The 24,943-nt window shown below is 39.4% G+C and overlaps 1 protein-coding gene across 4 annotated transcripts in view; it reads left to right on the top strand.

The window, feature by feature from the left end:
• bcas3 (BCAS3 microtubule associated cell migration factor) overlaps positions 1-24,943 on the top strand; it is a 222,000-nt gene that overhangs the window by 5,327 nt on the left and 191,730 nt on the right. For all 4 annotated transcript variants that reach the window (XM_017490616.3, XM_017490615.3, XM_017490614.3 and 1 more), the window contains exons 5-12: positions 474-580; positions 4,334-4,415; positions 7,419-7,491; positions 16,927-17,034; positions 17,172-17,248; positions 19,395-19,471; positions 19,960-20,043; positions 24,127-24,297. In XM_017490616.3, coding sequence (XP_017346105.1) covers positions 474-580; positions 4,334-4,415; positions 7,419-7,491; positions 16,927-17,034; positions 17,172-17,248; positions 19,395-19,471; positions 19,960-20,043; positions 24,127-24,297 — 779 coding nt within the window. The remainder of the gene's footprint in view (positions 1-473; positions 581-4,333; positions 4,416-7,418; positions 7,492-16,926; positions 17,035-17,171; positions 17,249-19,394; positions 19,472-19,959; positions 20,044-24,126; positions 24,298-24,943) is intronic.

The raw sequence follows: 24,943 nt of genomic DNA, 5'->3' as shown, positions 1-24,943 counted from the left end.
CAAAAGTCAGGCTCCCAGTCAGTCAGTCAGCCAAAGATGCACTACCACATCTCTGATTTGTAGAACAAGTGGCTTGAATCGTCCGTAAAAAGATTTGCTGTGTCGCTTGAATCCCTGAAAGCTTTTTCATATCGTAATTTATTGTACAGCGTTACAAATCCAGATCATGCTAAGACAACCAGTCCATATTCTAACCATGAAGCGAACAAATTATATAACTCTTAAATGGGCTTGAACATAAATTCTATAGAGCAGAATTGTATTTAGCACAGCACAGGGATTTTTCTGTTGACTCTCAGGCTGTTTTTACTAATTTGGCATTCACACCTTATGGAAGCTGACAGTGTACAGAGTTGAGGCTTCTTACAAAAGGCTCTACTGCATGCTAAAAACATGCTCATGCGTGTCACTTGTGCATACCTGCTTCTCCTGAGATTGTTTGTGTTTGTGTGTATGTGTGTGTTCGTGTTCAGATGTGGCCCGCTCACCAGAGTTCCTGGAGATGCATGGCAGCGGTGTGGACCCACCTCTTTGTCTGATGATTGGCTATGCAGATGGAATGCAAATCTGGAGTGTATCAGTAAGTACTCTATTCTTTTCAGCAAATGAGAGTCGTTGATCAGGATATGATTGCTTCCGGTGTGGTGTTTCTAACACATGCAGATCTTTAGTTCCACTGGATTACAGTAAATAAAATATGAGAAGCGGAATAGCTAGAAGAGCTTCATGAAACAAAAATTATTATTAAAAGTAATTTTTCTGTATAATTAGTCAATATAAATATATGTAAATATATTTAATATGTGGTGCCAGAATTTATAGTGCCAACATGGCAAATTTCTAAAATAACCTATGAAAAAATTGATTGTTGTTGAGCTACATCTTGTTGTTGTTATGGTTAGTCTTTATTGTTGTTGCCGTTGTTGTTGCTTTTGTTGTTGGTGTTGTCAGTGATGTTCTTACATTTCTTATTGTTACTGTTCTTATGGCTTGTCTTCTTACTATTGTTGTTTTTGTTGCTATTAGGGTTCGTCTTCTTTTTCAGTTTCTTCTTGTTGTTGTGCTTCTTCTGCTTATTGCGATTGTTGTTCATCTTTTTCTTTTTGCTGTTATTCCAGTAGTTCTTCTTCTGGTTGATGTTTTTGTTGGTTATTATGGTTTATCTTATTACTTTTGTTACTATAGTTTCAGCTTCTTCCTCTTCTTGCGTCGTTGTTGCTAAGGATGTTATTATGGTTGTAGATGTTGCTGTTTATAATGATAATGATGTAATTACTTGTCACAGTCTGTAACAGTGGTGTCAGTGAGTAAAAGTACTGATAAAGCCTACAGTATTTCATTAAAGCGTATTATGTTATGCTGATCTGAACATAGATATTGTATTATCATCCAAAATATGAATGACCTGTTTATTGTCAGGTATATTGTCATGCATGTGTAAGCTTAATAGTTATCCAGCGAGCATATCAAGCCGAGTGAATTCTGCAGTTCTCTGTTGGAGCCACTTGATGTCAGTAGTGGCAAAGACAAAGCTTGTTTTGAAGCCATTAATAGAAATTACAAGCACAGCTTCATTATAAGACTGAGAAAAGAGATGTATGGGGTATTCAACATGTACATTAGCTAATCATCCTCATCATATGCAGATTCTATACTGTTTTGAAGTTTTTATTGTGGAAGTTTGCTACATGATGTGATCAGACCTACAGCTGAAGAAACGAAATCAAAGCGAGTTAAATGGAAAGATCTCGGTTTTGAAGTGATTCGGTTTCATTACCACAGGACTGATAATTAAGAAATGGAAGTGCAAATCCAGTTGTCACTGTTGACAAAGTTTCACTTTAATTCTTACATTGTGCACAGTTTTCCTTCTTGATTATTTGCTCTTATTATTATCACTTTTCTCTTCCAAAATATCCTTTATGCCACTTTAAAAATTTTTATTTTTATTATTATTATTTTTTTAGCTTTTTTAGTAGTCTCTTTTGCGCTAGGCTGGACCCGCTGCTTAAAGTTGCCCGGTTTTTGGTCATGAGTGACTGTGAAGTGTTTGCGTGTGTGCGCGCATTAACATTTTCTCAGAGAGAAAGGTCTTTGACTAGGATGGTGTTGTTCTGGTGGAAGATCACAGGCAGATTGCGTATGGTAAAGTGAATGTGTGTTGGAGTGGAGAGGTGTCCGGAGCAGTGACATGCACGCCAAAGTGTATTACTTTCAGCTCTTTAAAACACTTCCAAATTTAATCTTTGGGTATTTTTTGAGGTGTTACCTATTGTGTGTCTAGGTTGTGAATTCAAACAACTTTGCTCCTTGTCTTCTTGCATGGAATAATACCAAAGCAAACCGTGAATCTGATCTTATAAAAATGGTTACCATATAATGTAACATGGTACAGCTGCACTGTGAAACTTTCTACATTTTTATGGATTACTGTAAGTCATACTGTGCTGTAAACCACATCAGGAAGTCTGCGTGACATCACTTCAGAACTGCCTATGGTTCGAAACTTTGATTTATAGCGTGTGAACATGTCTAAATACAGAAAATATATATATTTTTTTTGTGTCTTCAATAGATCCAATGCAAAACTAAAGCAAACCTCAGGCATCAAACATGTCTTATCTGACTGACAGCCAAATCTGTACACAGATCCAAATCTGTAGCTAATATGTAAGTGATAAAATATTATCACTTACCTTATAGTTCCCTCACCAATGTCTCTCTTTTCAAAAGCCCATCATCCTGACCTCTTTACCGTGTTTGAAAACATAAAGTGACAGCTCTACCTCTGACTGTTACAAAGCACTGGCACTGGAGACTCCTTCCAATAATGCGGAATAACTGTCTCCTCACAGAAAACCTCACCATGCCAACGAGCAGACGTTTCTTTAATTCATTTATGCGAAGTCCCCTTGTAATTTGTTACTATAAAGACAATAACAGATTGGAACGAGTGCTTGCAGACAGAAATAGTGTCAAAGCTGCCGTCATAGAAAATTACGTAATACCTACTGACCAATCAGAATCAAGTATTCAGCAGCACTGTTGTATCGTTATATTAAATATTTATAGTTAATATTGACTTTGTTCTTGAAGTTTAATTACACCTCTACAACGTTAATTTCTTCTAAGATGCACTTTCTACTTTATAAGGTTTATCTGTTTAAACAGACCAGCAGTCCAGGAGACTTATCAGCAATCAGCCTTCCTCTTCAATCTGATACTTACAGTACACTATTTTGCAGCCGTAACGCTCATGTCATGACTTCCAGATGTAGTTCTTTGTGATCGCTTGACGAATTTCATCACTCCACATTCATTCGAACGAAACGGGCAAGTGTACAGGAACCAGAAGTAATTTTGCACATTGCTGTCATAAAAAGTAATGTAGTAGTGGTGTAGCTGTAAATGGACGAGGCATGGACAATGTGTAATGCAAAATGACTGTTGTGTTAATGGAACACTTGCAATCTGGTACATTTTTATTATTCATCCGCCCTATATGCTTGTGCTGGATTTTCTTGTGCGGTTGTGCGGTCTTTATCCGTGATATTGTGTCTTTTTTTCCCTTCTTCTTCTTCTTTTTTTTTGCACTCAAATCACACCATATATTTGATTCCAGTTAATCTTGGTGGCCAAATGACATTTAAAAAATAACTAAAATAAATAAAAAAAAGACATGACTGATCCTTCTTTCTGTGAAAGCTACTAATTGTGCAAAAGAGCGATCATCCTCTGGTGGGATTGTCTGCTTAAAACACACGGATTATATCCATTAATGTGATAATGCCCATTCTTTGCGATTCAACACACTCTTCCATACACACACACACACACACACACGCACACACACCTATTTTCAGGGCTTTCCAAATCCACCCAGCCCAGACTCCCATCTGATCTCGCAGATACATCCCAGGCTTTTTGTGGTTTGATTTGCTTAGGTGTGAGATGACTAGTGTTTGGATCCTCAATAACAAATCACTTCATAACCACAAAAAACAAACAATGCATCACTTCATTTCCATGCAAGAGCTTTTTATGTCAGTGGAAAGTATAGTTGGATCCATAAAAATGTATTAGTGAAAGCCTTTTATGATATGTGTGCACACTTTTTTTTTTTTCCCCACCCCCCCAGAAACAAAGCTTTTCTGCTTTAGTTTTTTTCCAATATCACATCACTGGTACATTTATACAAAGTACAAGTTCATTAACTCATAAACATGTAAATCATATTTATAGTGTATAACAATGCTGTTTGTGCTCGGTTCTGTAAATTGATGGTGCTGTTTGTATTATCTGTGTTTTTTTTTTTTTTTTCTTTTTCCTGTAGCTGACTGGAGAAGCTCAGGAGCTCTTCTCTGTGCGGCACGGTCCAGTGCGAGTTGCTCGTATCCTTCCAGCCCCTCATATCAGTAAGTATTTCTCTTTTCGTATCTCATTGAAGTTTAAGTGGTTTCCGAACTGCAGGAACGTTTAGGATCTGAGAGCACCAGAGCATCTTCAGCTGAACATGTATTACCTGCTTCAGATGTTGGGAGACTTTCAGTGTCTGTTCATAATGGTGCTCTAATTTACACAAAGTAGGGGTGGACAAATAAGTAGCCTATTAGTTGTTTTTTTTAATTTTATTTATTGGCTAAACTTTAAACATGAGCAAGCTATCTGTAAACGTAATGCGCTTCACAGTGGTGCGCACCTCGATGCTGTATGAGTAGCACATAGTTCCAAATCTCACCACCTGCTGCACTACACACATCAACATCAGCTGAGGTACGATCTGGTAGAACAATTTCTACTAGGTGAATTATTTACATTGAATTATTTACATTATTTACAGCGTACATGGCTGAAACGCTGATTTTTCAGAATTTGTTTCAGAAGTTCAGTGCAAGTCTGACACATAACTCATGTGCAGGAACCTTGAAGTCAACTCTGGCCAGATTTGATATTTTTTGTTAAATATCATAAACTTGGTCATTTTTCTTAGTTTGAATTAATGCACTTAACTAACTCTTCATACATTTTTTATATATATGTGTGTGTGTATATATGTGTGTATCTCTATATCTATCTATCCATCTATATATATATACGTATGTGTATATATATGTATGTATGTACATATGTGTGTGTGTGTGTATATATATATATATATATATATATATATGTGTGTGTGTGTGTGTGTGTGTATATATGTATAAGTAATATACATATTACCTTTCAGACTGGGAAGCACACTGGAGAGTTTACTTGCCACATGCTGATGAATTTATGATTTGTCCATTCCTACAAAGTTACATCTACCTTACATGACCATTTACAGAATGCTGTTTTGTTATTTTTTTTCCTCAGAAGGTTCTGTGGGGTTTTTTTTGTATTGACCCTATAACTTGACTTGTAATGACACAATTTATGAAGTCTTCCTTCAATCTGCCTTTTGTTTTGCGATATGTTGAAATTAAAGGCTACCCATTGCTCCTTAATTGTAGCGAGCTTGCCAGAGCCCTGCTGTTTTCCCTTGCTAATATTAAAATCAGCCCTTTAAGATCAGCATTGGCCTGCTGTCAGAGGGCTAGCTGGGATTTTACCCGTGCTGAGACTTGGGGGCGGGGGGGCTGCTGCAGGCTTCAGAGACTTTTCCTCCTCTTTCATCACAACTCTTGTATTGGCCTCTACATGCTTTTGGTCAGTCCATTTGTTAGAGGAAGGAAATAGAACAGTCTGACAAAAGTACACACTCCATGCCTTGTTGAATTCCAGTGCACCTCATTTGGTAGGAAAATGTCTTTGTGGCAAGGATGAAAGTATCCACTTTATTTCTTGCTTTCTTATTTCCCCAGTAATAATCAGGGTTCTTTCTAATTCTGAATCATTCGATAGTATATTCACAGCTCTTTGTAAGCAACAAGGTATAATTCAGCTACATGAAGTCTCCCAAGCGGCATTTTAATGTGACATTTATGTCTAGATTTGTGTTCCGGTCTTTTGGCAGATCCCAACAATGCACAATGGTGACTTTCAATACAAGCTGGACACGGATAAAAGCTAGCTTCAGTAATAAGAAGCAGCAGATAGCCAACACATACGGAGAACGGTTCTCTGCAAAATAAAATGAATTGTTCTATTGGGGAAACTGATTGCAATCTGTATGCTGCAAACAGTGTTGTACTGTAATGGGCCTTAAAAAGAGTAATTGTTTCAGCTGGGAGCCTGGGTGGGCGGATTTGGAAAGTCCTGAAAATAGGTGTCAATTTTAATATGTCAAGGTCTTTCCCAGAATAAAGGAGGAAATTCTGCTTTCTCGAAACCACAATTCTTTAAATTATTTTCCACCGTGTTTCTAACGGTTACTATATTTGAAGCGCCGTTTAACCACAAAGGCAATAGCCAGACATTAACAGTGGACTAAAAGCTGTAATGTATTAATTCCCTTGTGGCGTGCAGGGTTTTTTTTTTTCCCTCTCTTTCTGTTTGCATGAAATGGTAAATCATGTCAAACCTGGCCTAGAAAAAAAGATTTGTCTCCAGATTCAGTTGTCTTGCTTAAATTGTCACTTTAAAGCAGAAGGCAGCAATTAGCTTTTGTCTTTCCTAGTCTGTTTTTACATTATGACTGGATATCGTGACCTGTAACAATGATAGGCAGGTTTTCTTTTCTCTGTTTTTTTTTATTTTTATAGATGTACTTTATAGTATTAGGGGTCTCAGAGCAGCACATTTACACTCACACGCTATGCCACAGGGACTCTGCCTTCCTGCAGATGATTACTGTCATACCACGGCTAAGTAAATTACAGCCTTCGATCTTGACATGATTGGAAGTTTCACCCCTTTATTTAAAAACAGAAAAATCAGATAAATATGGGATCTGTAAACATAAAGCAACATGCCTGAAATATGCCTTATGGCGTCTTTTTTTTTTTTTTTTTGCTCCAATTTCTCTAAACCCCTCAAATTAAAACCAGTCCGACAAAAGCGCTCTCCTAAAGCTTTGAAGTGTATTTTTCAGTGGAGTCAGTGCAGAGAGACTTTTGTGTTAACACATTATACCAATTGACGTTTCTGTTCTCAGCGCATGCTTCATGTCTTGCATGCTGGTATTTTAATTTCGTTTGATTTGCATAACTTTCACTGTGAGCCCTGGCTTTATTTAGTGGTCAGTCAGGGTGAGTGTGTAGGCTGAGAGGAAAGAAGCGCTTTCTTTTTTTATTTCCTTGAAAAGCCGTAATTTGATTACAGTGTATCTGTTGTAATGCAATCAACACACATCCTGTTGTGGTAGTTGCTTTTTATCATCATGTGTAGTGGGTGGCTCTGGCTGACTGACAAAATGCCTCACATGCACACGGCATATGAATGTCTCTCTTTGTGCGGGTCAGCGGTTCATGTTCTCTCCTCTGTCCCTCTGGCTGCAGGTCCCCTGAACACTGACAGCTTTGCAGAGAAGAGGCCCCTCCTCGGTGTTTGCAAGAGCACAGGCTCCTCGGGGTGAGTGCTAAACAATGACATCACTTCCTCGCTGTGCTCTCATGCTGCTGAAGCATTTTATAACGGACCTGTTCTACTCAAATGCACACACATGATAAAGCCATGAATCCCTGCCTCATGTCTTGGATCTAATGAACTGAAAATAAAAATGCTGTTCATTGCAATGGAAACTATTCCAGATCAAGCTTAGGTACTGCTGAGGCCACATAGTCATTACCTGATTAGTTCATGGTCTGATATGCATCTGCTGTATAGCTTGTGAAACATGAACGGAGACGCTTTAAATTTGTGCACGTGTTAACGGAATGTTCCGTTGTTGTCCAGTTTATGACATTTTCCTCCTTTTAACATGCAGAAGGAGCCCAAGTGATAGCCTTCCTTCTGTGTGACATTTAGACATTATGAGGCCCAAATCTCAAGCATGCCCGAAGACCTGTAATTTTCTGTACATAACAAGCTGCATCAAAGGTCTCTTCACTGTGCTGGTGTCCCAACGAAACCATCTGTAGAGACACAACCAAACTTTAGTGACTGATTGACCAGCTGGCTCCAGAGGGCGCTTACCGCTGCCACCCCACCCGAGGCAATGTCTTACACCTTTGTCACACGGTCGTCTCCACTGTGACGCATCTTAAATTAATATTTCCTTCTCTGGATCTAGACTCTGTCTCCAGCCTGCTTTGATGGGGACCACCAGAGTGATTCTATGACTTCAGTGCTGTACAGGCATACTCTCACTCACTCTTTTTGTTTTGTTCTGAGGGTTTAGGTTTGACCCCCATGGATGGTTAGGCTAACGATGAAAACCTGCCTTTTCTTGAAAACCATAACTCGCACTCCACAGCCGAGTTGCATGGCCACTGCTACGTTACACTGCAAGTGTTTGGTAAATAGTTCTACATCCAACAATTTTTTTTTTTTTCTCATTCTTCGTAATTATCGTTTTGTATGATTTCCTTAAAGAATTCCTGGTCCCAATCGCCTCACTTCAAAGGAAATAGTTTATAAACCAAAGTCTTCACAATTTTTAGTGTATCATCATCTTGAAATAATAGCTTTTGTCAACCACGAGAGTGCGTTCTGACACTTAAATGGAAAGCACATTGGCGAGTTGGCTGAAACAGCGTTGCTGGTTTAGAAGTTGGTTCAGACAGCTTTAGGCTTAGATTACAAGATTTGCAAATTAAAGGAAAACCAGAAAAGGGAAAAAGCATGTGTGCTGAATCCTCCGCGGCCGAATTCCAGCCAGGCACACTCAACATAACTTTATCAATGGAAAGGATTATGCCTTAAGCCCAAACATTGCATGGCTCTAGTGATTTTCCTGACAGCAAAATGCATACGCTACACTTCATGCTGAGCACCCGTGCCAACAGAGCCTGCAAATTAGCATGGAATGCTCATGCTAGTCAGAAACTGGTAGACCCCTGCTTGAATCTGGAAGGGATTTGAGCTTCCAGCATCATTATAGTTGCAGTTTTTTTTTTTTTTTTTTTTAAGGTGTTTGTATATTTAAGAGACTACTCATACAGTCAACATGTATGAAATGGGGGTTTTAGTTGTTTGTGGTGTTGCTATATTTTGGGAGGTTAAAAGTTCAGCGTTTAGAAAATCTGCCTTTGTTCTTTGACATGTGGAGAAATGAAGTTGTTGGGCAGGCAGAAAACAGTACCCTCCCAACTGCTCCTTTCCCCTGAATTTACCACATCTCTTTGGAGAGGATGTGGGCATGGTTTTCCACTAATGCAGTCCTCAGTTATTGCGGATATTAGAGCTGGGTCTGTTTCAGAGTTTGGGGCGTGTGGAGGTTGAGCTTCTGGTCCTCTCCTCTCCTCTCCGGCCCCAGGTCCTGACTTTTTGGACTCCTTTCTGGCTCTGGGACACTGGCAGGCCTCCAGCACTTCACTCAGTGTCCGCCTTCTGAGAACAGCGCTGAGCCAGATGCTCAGCTCAACAAGTCCTCCTATTCAAATATCCCACAGCACGTGTCGAGCCACACAAAGCACAATGTTATCATAGGGATCAGAAGTGTTTTTTAGGATGGCTCTAATTGTCCTTACCCAGCGTGACATGCATTGGGTAAGGACAATTAGGTATGTAGGCATTAGGCATGTAAAATCCTTCTGGCACCTAATGCTTGGTTATTAATGATCCAGTAGGAATGGAGGGAATCTATTTTGCTCCGAACGTCTACTTTTAAAGAGACTTAGTGAAAACCTGTTGTAATGTTAAGCTGTACTTTTCACTCTAAACCTTTGACATGAACGATCCCTTCTAAAGTGTATTAAATGATAAATCTCTTGAGTGTTTGAGAGACAGAGGATTAAGAGGATTGTGGAAGCGATGCTTTTAAACTACTTGAGCCGAATTATGCTCACACCCAGAACTGTGGATCAGACCGACCAGCTACTGACACTGTTTAATCATCTTCATATTAGGTTCACTTTGTCTTTAATTGCCAGAGCAGTGAGTATCAGTGGCAGTGGATACCTTCATGTGCCGAGGCCTTCCAAGTCAAAAAGTGACATATGATGCAGTATGGCAACAAATAATGCTGTCATTCAGCCATTATTCCTGTTTTCTTTACACCTTGAACGTGTGTCGGACCGCACGTGTGCCATATGGAGCTATCTGCTTAGCAGCTTGTAACGACAGTTAGAGTTACAGATAACCTGTCCTCAAAATCTTGCATTAGCCTCCTCCCATCTCTACTGCCTAGGTTAGTTTATATTTGATACATTTCAAGAACATGTCTATAGAAACACTGTGAAATTCTATGGTGTCCACCAGCTTAGAGTTGGCTATCACTCACTATTTAGGAGTGGTGGAATAGAATGCCACTTATATATGTAATTATGGTTCTATTAATACTGTAAACCACTAGGGTTTCTTATCTTTAGGAACCCACATTGACCCAGCAGAACTTTCCTGTGAAGTCAGCAAGAAGCTTTTGTCAACCGTGAGCGTGCATTACGAAAAAAGATGTCGGTATGACCTAGCTATTCATTGCATCAGCAATATGGCAAGTTAAAACCGGTATCTCTGAAAGCGATGATTTCAGGAAAAAGAGCGGGAGAATTTAATGTTGATATACAGTCCCCTCTGAAAATGTTGGAATGGCAAGGCCAATTCTTTTGCTTTTGCGTTTGCTTTTGCTTTTGGAGACATTTATATTTACATTACATTTGGGTTTGAGATCAAAAGACATTTGGGTTTGAGATCAAAAGATGAATACGAGACGATAGATCAGAATTGCAGCTTTCATTTCCTGACATTTACATCTAGATGTGTTAAACAACTTAGAACGTGACGCCTTTTGTTTGAACCCAGACTGGCTGTTTGAACAGTTAATAGCTCTGAATGTCTACTCTTGGTTTGAGCCCCGGGTTTCGCCTGTGAAGACGTGAATGTCCTGAAAAAGAAAGAAACTACTGGTTTACTCATGGAACTATACATGGAACAGGTCACCCCCCACCATGTAACTCATGCAGTGTAACCAACGCAGTGTAACCCACTCACTGTAGCCCACACAGTGTAACCCACACACTGTAACCCACACACTGTACCCTACACTGTAACCCACACAGTGTAACCCACGTTGTGTGACCCATATACTGTAACCTACAGTGTAACCCACATACTGTAACCTACAGTGTAACCCACATACTGTACCCTACACTGTAACCCACACAGTGTAACCCACATACTGTGACCCACATACTGTAGCCTACAGTGTATCCCACATACTGTAGCCTACAGTGTATCCCACATACTGTAGCCTACAGTGTATCCCACATACTGTAGCCTACAGTGTATCCCACATACTGTAGCCTACAGTGTAACCCACACAGTTCCCCACACACTGTTCCCCATACATTGTTATGTACACACATTTACCCATATACTGTTACACACACGCTGTTCATGTTGATTCAGTTTGAAAAGGGTGATTTGGTACTTCAATTACTGTACCTCACTCTCACTCTTCCCTTTGTTCTATTTATATTTTAATTTCTGCTGAGTGCACGTTTGGTCATTTGTGGTTTTAAAGTAATGTGAGATATGGGCCACTGTTATGACCCATTGATAGATATGGCATGCACAGTCCTTTCTTTTAGACGTAGGCAGAAGATAAGCACATTTCTTTCCCATGAGAGATTCTCCACAGGAAAAAGTTTGGAACGTACAGACCAGGTGCACAGGACCTGTAAGATCAGCATCATATAGTGGACTGCGCATAACTCAAGGTCTCTGAGGATAGGAAAGTGCAAGCCTTTGAAGTGTGCTTTTCTTCTTTATTACACTTGTTTAAAAGGGTTTTCCATCAGAACGTTGTTTCTTATCTTTCCTTATAATAGCTGTAGAGGTTACACAGTAGAGATGATCTGACTGCAGATTTGACCATTTTTAAATCTTCGTCTTTTTAGAGATCCTCTCTTTGTTATCCCTAGATTATCGCATGATATGTGGAGGTGTTAAATCAGGATTAGCTTTGTTGTACTATATTCAGTGTCTTTTTATGTGATTTATTTGTCTGACCTCTAAGTTGAAGAAGAAGTGAGAGCTCTATTTATATATATATATATATATATATATATATATATATATATATATATATATATATAAAAAGTGTGTGTGTGTATGTGTATATATATATATGTGTGTGTATGTGTGTATGTATGTATGTATGTATGTATGTATATATGTATGTATGTATGTGTGTGTGTATACGTAAGTGGACGTTAAGTAATTAAATATTGTAAACTCCAGCCTGGAATTACATGATGCTTAACTGATAGAATGCTGACGCTAATGTGTTACCAATATGTGAATGCATGCTAGACCCCAGTGAAAGTAGAGGAAATGCATTTTGGACAGACATAGATCTGTGGTTGAACTTTTTACCCTAATTACTTTCCCGCTAATGCCCACGGCGTGCCGAAATCAAAGGTCCGCCTCAGGCCTCAAGAATCTTGTGATGTGGCCTGCGTTTGTTGCGTTCTGAAGCACAACTCGAGAAGCAGGAGGAGTTAAAGCCCAGTGAAAAGTGTGACAGAATTCATTTTTCTTTTTGAAAATGTCTTCGTTACCACCCACCAGACTCGTAGCTTACAAATATTGCTGAAATTCTTTTCATCGGTGCTGAACATAGCTTTACTTGAAAAGAAATGTGAAGTGGTGTGAGGTAGACCTGAAGGCGCTTTCATGGGCAAATATCTGCGTAAGCAAAAGGGGATAGTCCCATATTTTAAAATCACAAAAATGTTTCAAGATTATTGTATCCATTTGAAAAGAATGAATCTATGCTTTTGTGTGAGTTACTATTTTCAGTAGCAGGATATATTACAAATTGTCATACAACTCTGGTTTGTTTTGCATTTCCACACCATGCAGGCCTAGCTGTTTGTTCTCCGTTAGGAATCTACACTATGTTTTAAGAATTTCTCTGGCAGCTAAATTTATGTGCTGGAAAACCTCTTAATTTCCCCGGCTTCTCGGTTTTATGGACCATTTCGCTCAGGTTAATAAAGTTATGGATTAAAAGCTCACTCTGAAACATGACCAGTTGGAGGTCTGTGTATATACTCAGTGTAAATTAGGATAACAGATGAGGAGTTTATGACCAAGTGATGAAATGGTCAGCATCTTCCATAATGACCATTGTCAACCGACGTGTTGCTAAAATTAAGTCGAAACCATGACTGTAAAAACGGTACTGCTAAGCAGTGATATTTCCCATCTGGTACTGTGTGCTGGACAAGAAAAGTTCAGAATACATTTTATGGGATTCCTAATGTGAAGTGAAATGGATTTTGCAGGACTGCTCTGTGGTCATTTTGTAGGCTTGTACTGTATGATTAACTAAGTGATTCGGGATGGTGCGAAGGTGGCATGATGTGGACGAAATAGTATATTGTGATTATTTTGCTATACAGTATGATCATAATATGTCTTGCTGTGTATTTTGGTGTAAATTGGTGATCTTATGATGTGGCAAGAATAAAGGATGGCTTGCATTAATTTTTGTTCAGATTTATTGTTACTGTATATACTGCATCAGTGGCACTTTCAATGTGCCATGAAGACCTGAACTGAAACATCCCATCAGAGGTCAGAATGCTCAAAAGGGACAAGAAAACTGTCGTACGGTAGAAGGATTTAGTCATATTGCAGTCTTGTGTAATATAAATATTGCAATGGCTCATATGTCACTAACTCTTTACAAACAATGTATTGTATAGCCTAGAAATGTATCTTATAAGCATTGTAAAATTTTGCCACTCCTAATGGAGAATGGAAAATTCAACGAGCCTGTCCAGTTTGATATTTTCCTAACCTAGCCCATGCTTGAAGCGTTTTCTCACACTTGGCTACTGTCTAAATTGGGCATTGCCGGTTGAAAAAAGAAAATAGAAGGCAAAAATCGTTCCACTCACGGAAAAAGGGCAGGTCTCAGTTTAATGGATCATATTTTTTAAACGTGCCCTTTGTTGAAGAAAGCATCTATTTGACATTGATAAAATGGGATCACAAAAATCGTAGACAAGGGCATTATATTGGTGCTCAATATCACCTACATGTGTGCAGAACTGAAGCTCTGATATAATTTTATAAAGGTAATTGAAATTTACGGTCACTCTTGAATCGAGCTCTAGATTTTCAGTGAGAGGAAATTGTATTATAGATGACAGTGCATTGCTTCCATTAGAAGCAGGCCATTAGTTCTCATCCAAAAAGGTAATTGAAGTGACCAATATGATGATTTTTTTTTCATGGCTATCACTGTCTCATTAATCAATCTGGAAGCATATCATTTGTGTCAAATTGGCTCCAAAAAGCTTTAAATTGGATTGATCTGGTCCAGATAATGCTGAAATCAATGAATAGTGGCTATAAGACAAGTTTGAGAAGTTAAATGCCACTATTAATCTCAGGATTTGAATCCAGAGTGTTTTCTGCTGTAATAATAATGGCTCCTTGTCTCTTGTATCCTAATGATTAAACGTTGCAAGCCTAAAAAAAGAGCATCAAAGCAACATAAGAATAAAGAGCAGTAACTTTTCCAGATGCTGTCTTACATTTAACGTACTCTGAAGCTGTTGCTGAGACTTGTTCACTGGCTTCGCTATTATTATGTGCTCATTTAGTTGCTATAAAGAAAGTAAAACAGAGTACACTGACACGCACTCGCACTAACACATGCAGCTTGGTTTCTGTCTCTTTTATTAGCCAGGCAATGTTGTGAGGGCTGCTCGAGTGCCAGGGCTTTAGCAGATTGTTCCGGCTGTGGCCTGTGAATCCATCTGTGCTGGAGCTGGCTGCCGGGCATGGCAGTGTGCGGCCTCGTTCGTGTCTGTGGTTGCTGCCACAGCTCTCAAAATTGTGGCGTTTACACGCATGCTATAATCCGGTCCTGGCTGAGCTTGTAGTGTAAGTGTAGAAAGCTGAATATATTGAGTTCAGCATGAAATCAGAGCTGTTGTATGCCTGCCATTTTTCCTTAAAAAGACTGGCTGTAGTTCCAGACCACAGTAGACTGTTCAAGAAATACAGCAGAAGTCTAAAAGGTGCCGCCAGTGTCTCAGCCTGTACGGTGACCCAAGGTCTGCCATTCACTGCTGTTTTACTGTGTGACGGCCAACACACATAGCAAACCGGAACGTTACTCACCGCAGTCTCACAGTGATGCGGACAAGTGGGTCAAACACATCTATTTTGGGCAAAAACAAAATGTGCTGTTTGTGTCTCATCACAGCTCCACTCACAGCTCCTTTTCTGTTGATTGGCACATTTAAGAAATTTCTGGTTCTCCATCACAGAGATGTGAAGCACAGTATGTTCAAGCGCCTCGTCGTTTTCCGTTTAGTCTCTTCTGCTTTCACATTTGACAGTTTGCGGCTGCTTTAGGATGCACTAATGTGTGCATATTTTGAAGAACGCCAATGTTACAGCCACACCGTGTCATCTCATTACATCTGCACAGTTTATGCTGAGAATATCTTATGTGACGATTTGTCTGCTTTTGCTTCCCGGTTTGGTCAACTGCTCGGGGGGGGCAGAGTATCCTAGTGGACATCACGTATAGGAAAAGTGGTATGGAAAATGGACGGATGGACAAGCAACAAACATGAATAGTGACAAGATAACCTTTTAATGCCTTACCATTATTGATGGCTATAAATAGGACAATTTGAAGTGGTGATGTCTTGTTTTGTACATGGACATGATGAAGAGATGTTTTTTGAATTTATGAGAATAAATGATTACTCCTTTCAACTTAAAAAAAAATTTTTTTTAGACAAGCTATATCAAATCAAACAAGAAATAAAAAAATTTATGAAAGTTTGTGGAAACTCATCACTTTTTAACTAGTCTCTGGTCCGACGAGATCCTTTCAACTAAGTAATTTTCCTAAACGTGTGATTGGCTGCGACAAGCAGCAGCAGAAGATCACCGACAGAAGCCACAATGGTTCATGTTTTCAAACTAAAGTCACTAAATGATGGCCTTTTTTTTTTTTCATTTTGGCCATGTTTATCGTCTCTGCTGCTGCTTTTTTTTTTTCTCAATTCAATTCGCTTCATTCAACTGAATTGCTTTGCTGAGTCTGCCAGCTGATGACCCCTGGTCTAGGGCTAGGCCATTTTCATTATATTACAACCTTTCAGACTGACTTCTTAATAGCATTTTTGCTCTTCTTTAGGGACCAGGGCTATGATGAGACACCCTCCATGGATTTCACATGTAATTGCCAAATCGTATGACTGTGTCGAATCTTATCTATGATTCATAATCAAATCACTTTCAGCACGGAGGCAGACATACAGTTCAATTAAGTGACAGACATATCACAATCATTAGCGGTTGAATTCAGAGCCTATTATTTTGTCAGTGAATCACTAGTTATTGATTTTCTTTATTTACAGAGACAGTCCGATCAGTCATTTCTCCGTTCTGCATTCCAGCGTGACCTTTTCTCACTCGGCCTGATTCGGGTACTCTGATGCAGTCGCGTTGTAAGGCACAAATGATTTGTATAGAGCAGAATTATCATTACAGAGAGAGAACAATCTACTTTTTGAGAAACATCCCACCGAACTGACTGCTTGATATAGCAGACCGAACAGTGCCAGCGAAGTTGGTGAACTTTTAATGAGGATTAATGTCTGAGGTCCTTTCTGCCAGCAGCCACTTTTCCTTCCCCCAGACTTGTGCTGATGTGTTACTTGACAAAGCATTTAATGTCAGATTTTGGGAAGGAAATGGCTGCAACACTTTTGGGAAGAATACTGATGCAATTAAACTAAGAAACTGGTTCTCTGTGGGATTGTTTAGCTTTCAGTGCGTTTCAGATGCATTCCAATGAAGACTGATGTATTTCTGATTTGTTCTTTGTTTGTCAGAATTACTGCCATGTGTGTATGTTTCTTACAGGACCAGCCCTCCGTACTGCTGTGTGGACCTGTATTCTCTAAGGACCGGAGAGATGGTCAAGTCAATTCAGTTTAAAACGCCCATTTATGATCTACACTGCAACAAAAGGTATCCTGGTGCAATTTCTTTTTTTCTTTTTTTTACTTCTAATTTGAGAATTATTTGTAATATACAGATCAGTATCTATTCCAGTTATCTACAGTGTATGTACTGTTAATGGGTTCACTCTGCGTCTTTAATTACAGGATTCTTGTCGTCAGTCTTCAAGAAAAGATTGCTGCCTTTGACAGCTGCACTTTTACAAAAAAATTCTTTGTCACAAGTAAGTCCACTTGTTTATAATGTCCCAGTTTTGTTTGCTCTTCATCCGATTCTTCCACCTTAAAAGTCCAGCGAAGGAGCTCTAGTTTTGAATAATCCCTCACACACACTGACATCATTAAAAAGCACTCGCCTTGAGTTTTGTTGTGTGAACCTGCACAATCTCATCTCCATGCGTGCAATTGGAGCACTGGAGACATTTTACCTCGTCACTCTGCGCAGCTATACGATATCAAAGACCTGTCCCAGACTCCTTATTTCGACAGGCCGGTAATCACTCACCCTGGCCATTACACGAAAACACTTGTAGACGCTCTTAAGTCTGTCCTTTCCCAGCACCTAACACTCTTTGGCTTCTACAGTAAGGGCCATTGTGTCCTCTGAAGTCTATATCACAATCCGAAACCAGGCCTTCTATCCCCACTTAAGCAATCGTCTGTTGTAAATTGCCATTAGCGTAGTTTTAATGGCTCTCATTGTCTGTCTGCTTTCCCAGTCCACGTCTGTGCCACAGGAAATGACCGCGGTCAATAACCCCTTACATCGTTAATCTCTCTTCTAAAGCTTCTTCATCATAAAAAAAAAAAAAAAAATCAAGACTAGACATGTTTGTTTTTGAAAGCGATTATGAGAAGTCATAAACCGGGATGATATTCTCCATCACACTGTCAGCTCTTTCTCCATGTGAAACGGAAGCCCAGCTCCGTAGGATACGACCGCTTAGTTCAGTACATGTCCGTGTCTTGCTAGAGATAGATGTGAGGTCTGAGAACAATGATGAAAATAGTTCGGTTCCTGCACTCGGGGTATGTTAAACACATGTTGTCTTATAACATTGGCTTCCTCAGTCTTAGAGAAGCACAAAAAGCTTTGCATCACTCTCGGCTTGTGGTTTACCTCAAGCTCTGTTCATCACAGCTTTAGATCTGGGCTCCATACACCAAATTATTGTCTGCATACATTTTTCTTTTCTTTTCTCTTCTTTTTTGCACTGTTGAGGACTAAATTAATGTCAGCACACTTCTGGCATCTCTGCGGGATATGCGTTCAAAAAAGGAACCTATTCGCATGAATGTTAGCTTCTTATCAGTTTTTTGTCTCTTTTGTAGTATTTATTAGCGAGAAGAATAAAAACCATTGTCACATATTATATTATATCATATATTAGGTTAGATTAGAATAGATTTATGGGGTGTGTATATGTACACACGTTGTACCATACAGACGTTTTTGGTGCCACTGTTTCCTATATGGCTCTCAAGGGTCAAAATGTCTGGAGGTTAAAAGTCGACTCGGCTCGATTTTTGGGGGGTTTTCCTCTGTGGAAAGTACCCGGTACTTTTTTTTGGTACCACCTCGGTCGAGGATCCGAGCGAGCCGAGCCGATACTAAATGTGAGGGATTGGGGAGTTCTCCTTAACGAGTGGTTCGCTATTGTGTCGTAATAAATGCGTCATTTAATACATACTCTGTGTGTTGTAATATTGTATTAATTGAAAATTCTGTATTATTTATCTCATTACAGATAAAATTACTGTCTTAGATTTTTACATCCAATCAGGCATATATTGAAGTCACTCCTGTCGCGGCTTAATCTAACTTAGTCAAATCGAGCACTACGTAGGGTCCAGAACGCCGTTGTTTATATCCTTAATAGGATCCATGTTCAGTGAACAGGAAAGGCATTTGGAATACGGCCTGACCGTTTATCTGTTCAGGACTTCGATAATGCAACATTATCCCTGCATGAAGGCGAATGGAAGATGGCACCTACGATCAGGTGGCACAAAACTGCAGTGGAAAAGCAAGCTCAGAAAAGTAAAGCGAGTCGAGTTGAGTTGTTCCATGTGGTGAAAAAGTGACTTAAATGCCATAGCCCTCAATTTCAGTTTACACAAATTGGACCCTGCGTCCTCAAGTGTGAAGATCATGCCTAATAACCAAATAAATGCATTCCAGTCTATCATCTGTTTCAAAGCAGCAATTCTTTGAATTCTTTTGAGAATATAGTGTATATGCTCTTTTTCCATCTCAGGTAACTGACGAGCACGGTCATTGCTGAAATGTTTTCTACTGTGAGACTGTAACTACTGTTTGATTCTACCGTTGCTAATTAGATTGTGTAATGTTCATGTCCTGTGTTGCAGGCTGCTATCCTTGTCCTGGTCCCAACCTCAACCCCATAGCATTAGGAAGCCGGTGGCTCGCCTACGCTGAGAACAAGGTAGAAATCATAAACACTGTGATTTTTCTCTTAGTCGACATTTTCAGTGTGTTATTTGGACGCTCTTAAAAGCCTCAACTCGTTAAGAGAATAATGTAAAAGCATCTCATCTCAAAGCCAAAACATCTCATTCAACTTAAAATGGTCCCACTTTTATTGCTGGACAGGATTATTTTTAAAGTGTCTGATTTGCTGCAAGTTCGTTTAATGGAGTGTTGTTTGCTGCTGTTGTACGATTGAGGTCAGGCATTTCTCAGTAATGAACAGATCGGCCAGTGCGTCTGGTGTAGCGTAATGACTTTTGGCCAACAGTTACTGAGTTTTGTATTCCTAAAATGTTGAATGGGGCAGAAAATCTGAAGGAGTTAAGATGTAGAAGGGGCTTAGGGGTTCAGAGATTTCCTAATGGCCCTCTCCACCCTTTCAATATGAAGACGCCAGGCGGGCCTCTGTGGACTATTGATAATTGTGTGTATGTGTGTGTGCAGCTGATCCGGTGTCATCAGTCCCGTGGCGGGGCATGTGGAGATAACTCCCAGTCCTACACTGCCACTGTCATCAGCGCCGCAAAAGTGAGTACATGTTTCTAACTCTAATTCAATGCAACACACACGTAAACATATGTAAGCAGCATCCACACACTGTGGACACAATCACAAATTTCATTTAACTATACGTATCTTATTCTAAGCTTAAAAATAATAAATATTTAACCTTGATTTAAAGACTAACTCTAAGCTGAACTGTCTATAAATCCAATGACTGTGAATCCAGTCTATAAATGTAATCTAAACTTAGAGTGTTTAGTTTATAGTTATGAACGTGACTAGGACAGTTTCTAATAGTAGTAATGAAATATTTATTACAATACTGTCAGCGTTGCTATATAAATATCACTAGTTGTCCCAGTAACCGATAAATCTCATTTCCAGAAGGACATCTTGGCATTCCCGTTACTTCCTTTCATTCTTTGAGTAATTAGAGTTATAACAGTATTCCTATGTGGACTTCTGTTATGAATAGGTATGCCCATTCTTGTAAAAATGTATTCTTTATTGTATCTGGATACTATATTTGGTGTAGTGCTGAAAAGTGTTTTCAAAATGTGACGAAGGTTTACTTTCTTTAGTGCCTTTTTATTCGTTTGGTTTTTTTTTTTTTTGGTAATATGAATCATTATTCTCATTGACAATTTCTCGTTTTGGAACTATCCTTCATTCAATATATCTTATTTCTGTAAATGCTTTTTAAGAGAGATATTGAAGTGGAATTATGTATATATGTGTGTGTGTGTGTGTGTGTGTGTGTATGTATGTGTGTGTGTGTGTGTGTATATATATATATATATATATGTATGTATGTGTGTGTGTGTATGTATGTATGTATGTATGTATGTATATAAAGAACAGCATTCATCCACCCAAATATTTACATTTGCGTCTGTAGAATATTTTGGGTTTTAAAATGCCTGTATGTTTAAACCTTAAACATCTTCTTTTATCTCACCTAATATGATCCTGTTTGCACTATTTTGTTTATAGTCTTTCTAACAGTATCTACGAAACCATCTCATAAAGATATTTCAGCAATAATATGTGTCTATGATTCAAGACAGTGCAGTCAGTTTACCGTAGGCCTTAGGCTAATTCCGATATCATCCTCCTCTGACACACTCCCCTGTGCATCTGGTTTTAGGCTCCGCTCCCCAGCAGGTTAATTGATTTATTAAGCCCACATCTGTATTCCCAGGCCGGCCCACTCCCCTCCCTAACGAGCTCTAACGGCTTACGTGAGAGAAGCACCATTAGCCCTAATGGTGGCATACATCAAACGTAGCACCCTAAAGGTTAGCAGGGAGGAAAACATGGTTAAAAAAGGCCTGATGCGTAGACTGGGCCGTCTGCAGATGGAGCGGTGATTTATAACCGTCTTCTCCGCTTTGACACGCCGTCCCTGTGCTGAGTGGCTCTGAGTGCGGCTGTCGAGGGGCCAGGGGGCTATCTCCCATCAGTCCTGTAACTCAATCACAATGCCAGGAGGGGGGTGTGCCATGCTTTGGAGGCTGGGGGGGACTTTGGGGAAATTGGATTCTAACAGAGCACAGACTGTGTAAATGAGCGGGATGGGACTCCGAGAGCGATGCTGTCGCGCCAGCCACAGGACAGTGTTTGAGGTGACTCCGGTAGTGGCTCCAATGTTTGGTGTCTGTGTAAAGCTGAGCAGTCATGTACTTGTGGTAAATGGATAGCACTGCTTAAGTGGAGTCTCTTGCTAGTTTCTCACTTGATGTAGTACTAAGCTGTGTGTGCGTGCTGTCTAGGCCCCTGAAGAGCTTAATCAAGCATTCAGGCCGAGCGGCAACGTCAATACCTTGTGGCGCCTGTGTTTGTTGGGCCCTCTGGATAGTGCTCTGACAAGCCCACTAACAGACTGTGTGTAAATTGCCTTGGCCCATCAATTATTAAGAGAAACGTTTGCCGCCTAATTGATCAACGCTAATGTGTTTTCTAATCACTGCAGTTGGAGTTTTTAGTGCTAATCCAAACAGTCAGCATTGATCAAGGCGCGGGTCTGGCAGGGGAAGGTGGTGGCAGATCCTATTCCTGACTCCTGCTTTTTCAGCATTTTCTTATCTCTCTGTTGCTCAGATCACTAAGCTAACACACTCGAACAGTGCATTCGCACGCCATGTGTCTGGATGATACTTAATGAATAACATCTTTATCTTCCTGGAATTTGCACAACCACAAATTCCCAGAAATACTATGAATTATCTGCTGAGGGATGGGTGTAATATCAGATCTATCAGTCTGATCAATGTGGTCTCTCTTTTTATAATCTAAAATCTATAAATGTCGTTGAAAACGTCGTTGAAAACTTTAAATGAATTTCATTTTTAGTGAAGTGATTTATACAACATTAGTTCAGCATAGTGCACGGTCATTTGAACGTCCATTTCAGCATTAGGGTTGTATGATGCTTTTTGGTGGACGTAAGCTGCCATTGCTTTATAGCTCCAGCGCAAAAAAAGCAAGATATGGATGCGAAACATTTTGAGGTCCAAGGGAAAATTTGTAACTGAAAGTTTACACTCAAGTTTTTGTTGCTTAAATATTTAGTATTTAACGGGATAGTTCACCCAAAAATGAAAATTCTGCCCTCTATTACTCCCCCTCATGTCGATCCAAACCCCTAAGATGTTCGTTCATCTTCGGAACACAAATCAAGGCATTTTAATGAAACCTGGGAGATTTCTGTTCCTCCATTACAGTCCAAGTAACCAAAACTTTCACGCTCCAAAAAGTTCATAAAGGCATCGTAAAAGTAACCCATGTGACTCCAGTGGTTTTATCCTGATTTTATGAAGCGATACGAATGTGCAAAAACAAGAAAAAATTCTTTATTTACAAAATACCTTCATTTCCGCATAGATCTCCGACGTGCGTCGGAGTCACATGGGTTACTTTTACGATACCTTTATGAACTTTTTGAAGCGTGAAAGTTTTAGATACTTGGACTTAAGGCCATTTTTTTAGTTAAAAGAAAAAAGAAACATTTCCTCCTTGGGATTTAAAAAAAAAAAAAAAAAAAAAAGAGAAGTATTTTCCCCACAGTGATGTTTCATTATCATTAGGAAATAATATCTGAATACATACGAATATAGCATATGACACAATTAATCAAACCTTTTTCTAATCAAGCTATAAGATTCATTCAGTCTAAAAGTTTAGGAAATGTATGTGTTGATAAGCTTTTTTTAATCGATGTACATACAGTGTACTTTGTGTTTGTGTACGTACAGTGTACATTGTGTTTATTTTGTACGTACAGTGTTTATTGTGTACATACAGTGTACATTGTGTTTGTGTACGTATACAGTATACGTTGTGTTTGTATACATAGTGTACGTTGTGTTTGTGTACATTGTGTTTGTGCACATACAGCGTACATTGTGTTTGTGCACATACAGCGTACGTTGTGTTTGTGTACATACAGCGTACGTTGTTTGTGTACATACAGCGTACATTGTGTTTGTGCGCGTACAGCGTACATTGTGTTTGTGTACATACAGTGTACGTTGTGCTTGTGTGCATACAGCGTACATTGTGTTTGTGTACATACAGCGTCCATTGTGTTTGTGTACATACAGCGTCCATTGTGTTTGTGTACATACAGCGTCCATTGTGTTTGTGTACATACAGCGTACATTGTGTTTGTGTACATACAGTGTACATTGTGCTTGTGTACATACAGTATATGTTGTGTTTGTGTACATACAGCGTACATTGTGTTTGTGTACATACAGCGTACATTGTGTTTGTGTACATACAGCGTACATTGTGTTTGTGTACATACAGTGTACATTGTGTTTGTGTGCATACAGTGTACATTGTGTTTTTTGTACATACAGTGTACATTGTGTTTATTGTGTACATACCGTGTATGTTGTGTTTATTGTGTACATACAGTGTTTATTTGTTGTGGTTCTAGTAAAGGTTGTTAAAAAGATGATAAGCCAGCAAACCGTTAATCTCTGGCTTATGAGCAGGAAATTGTAGTTCATTTATGCATTTGTTTTGAAATTTGATAACGATTGTGTCTTCAATGTGGAAAATTCACTGAGGGTTTTTTCCTTTATGTTTTTCTTTCCTCAGACACTAAAGACGGGGCTGACGATGGTGGGTAAAGTAGTCACTCAGCTTACAGGCACACTGCCCTCCGGAGCACCTGATGAAGAGGGCGTGGCCCACAGCAGCACCCGCCGCAGCCCTCACCAACCCGGCGTAGTTACTGTCATAGACACACACAGTGTGGGAGAGGGACAGGTACACACAAACACACATGCCATACAGTGTGCGTTTTAACAGCCAGTATTTCTTTTTTATTGAATCTTTTGAAGAAAATACATAGTTTTATTCTTTTTTTTTGTGTCGTTTTGTTATTGCTTATCTTAGTTGTAGTCTGGTTACTGTACAAGTAAAACATAACCCTTTAATGCTTTTAAACAAACACATTATTTTTCGTTTCTAACATGCAAATGCAATCGATTCCTAAGCTCTAAATCCTTCTTAAATGGACCACCGGATCGTACAATTGTGCACCTCCATTACAGGCCTGCATGTTGAAATGATCACACCACTACCACTTTACTCTTAGCATCCAGACACACATCAGAGGAGACTGGAGTCCAGTGGTGGCCTCTCACCTCGCTTCTTGCGCATTGTAGCCAAGCAAATAGTGCAGTGCATCTTAATTCCCTTCTTTATTCACGTTTGCAAAGTCAGTGCGCAAAGAGGACAAGAAAAAACGTTTCATCTTTGTGTTCAGTCGCCCGGCTCTGACATTCGTCTCATTTTTATTTGTTATATAATAAACACGTCATTATGTTTCATTCTATATGTTGAGTGGAAGGACAGATTATTATTTAATGTATAGCTTTTATCTAGAAAAAAAGGTTGTTGATGAACTTTT

Source organism: Ictalurus punctatus, chromosome 17 (assembly GCF_001660625.3).
Source record: "Ictalurus punctatus breed USDA103 chromosome 17, Coco_2.0, whole genome shotgun sequence".
Lineage (NCBI taxonomy): Eukaryota > Metazoa > Chordata > Actinopteri > Siluriformes > Ictaluridae > Ictalurus > Ictalurus punctatus.
The sequence above is the reverse complement of the archived record's forward strand: the minus strand, read 5'-3'. Positions and strand labels throughout refer to the sequence as shown.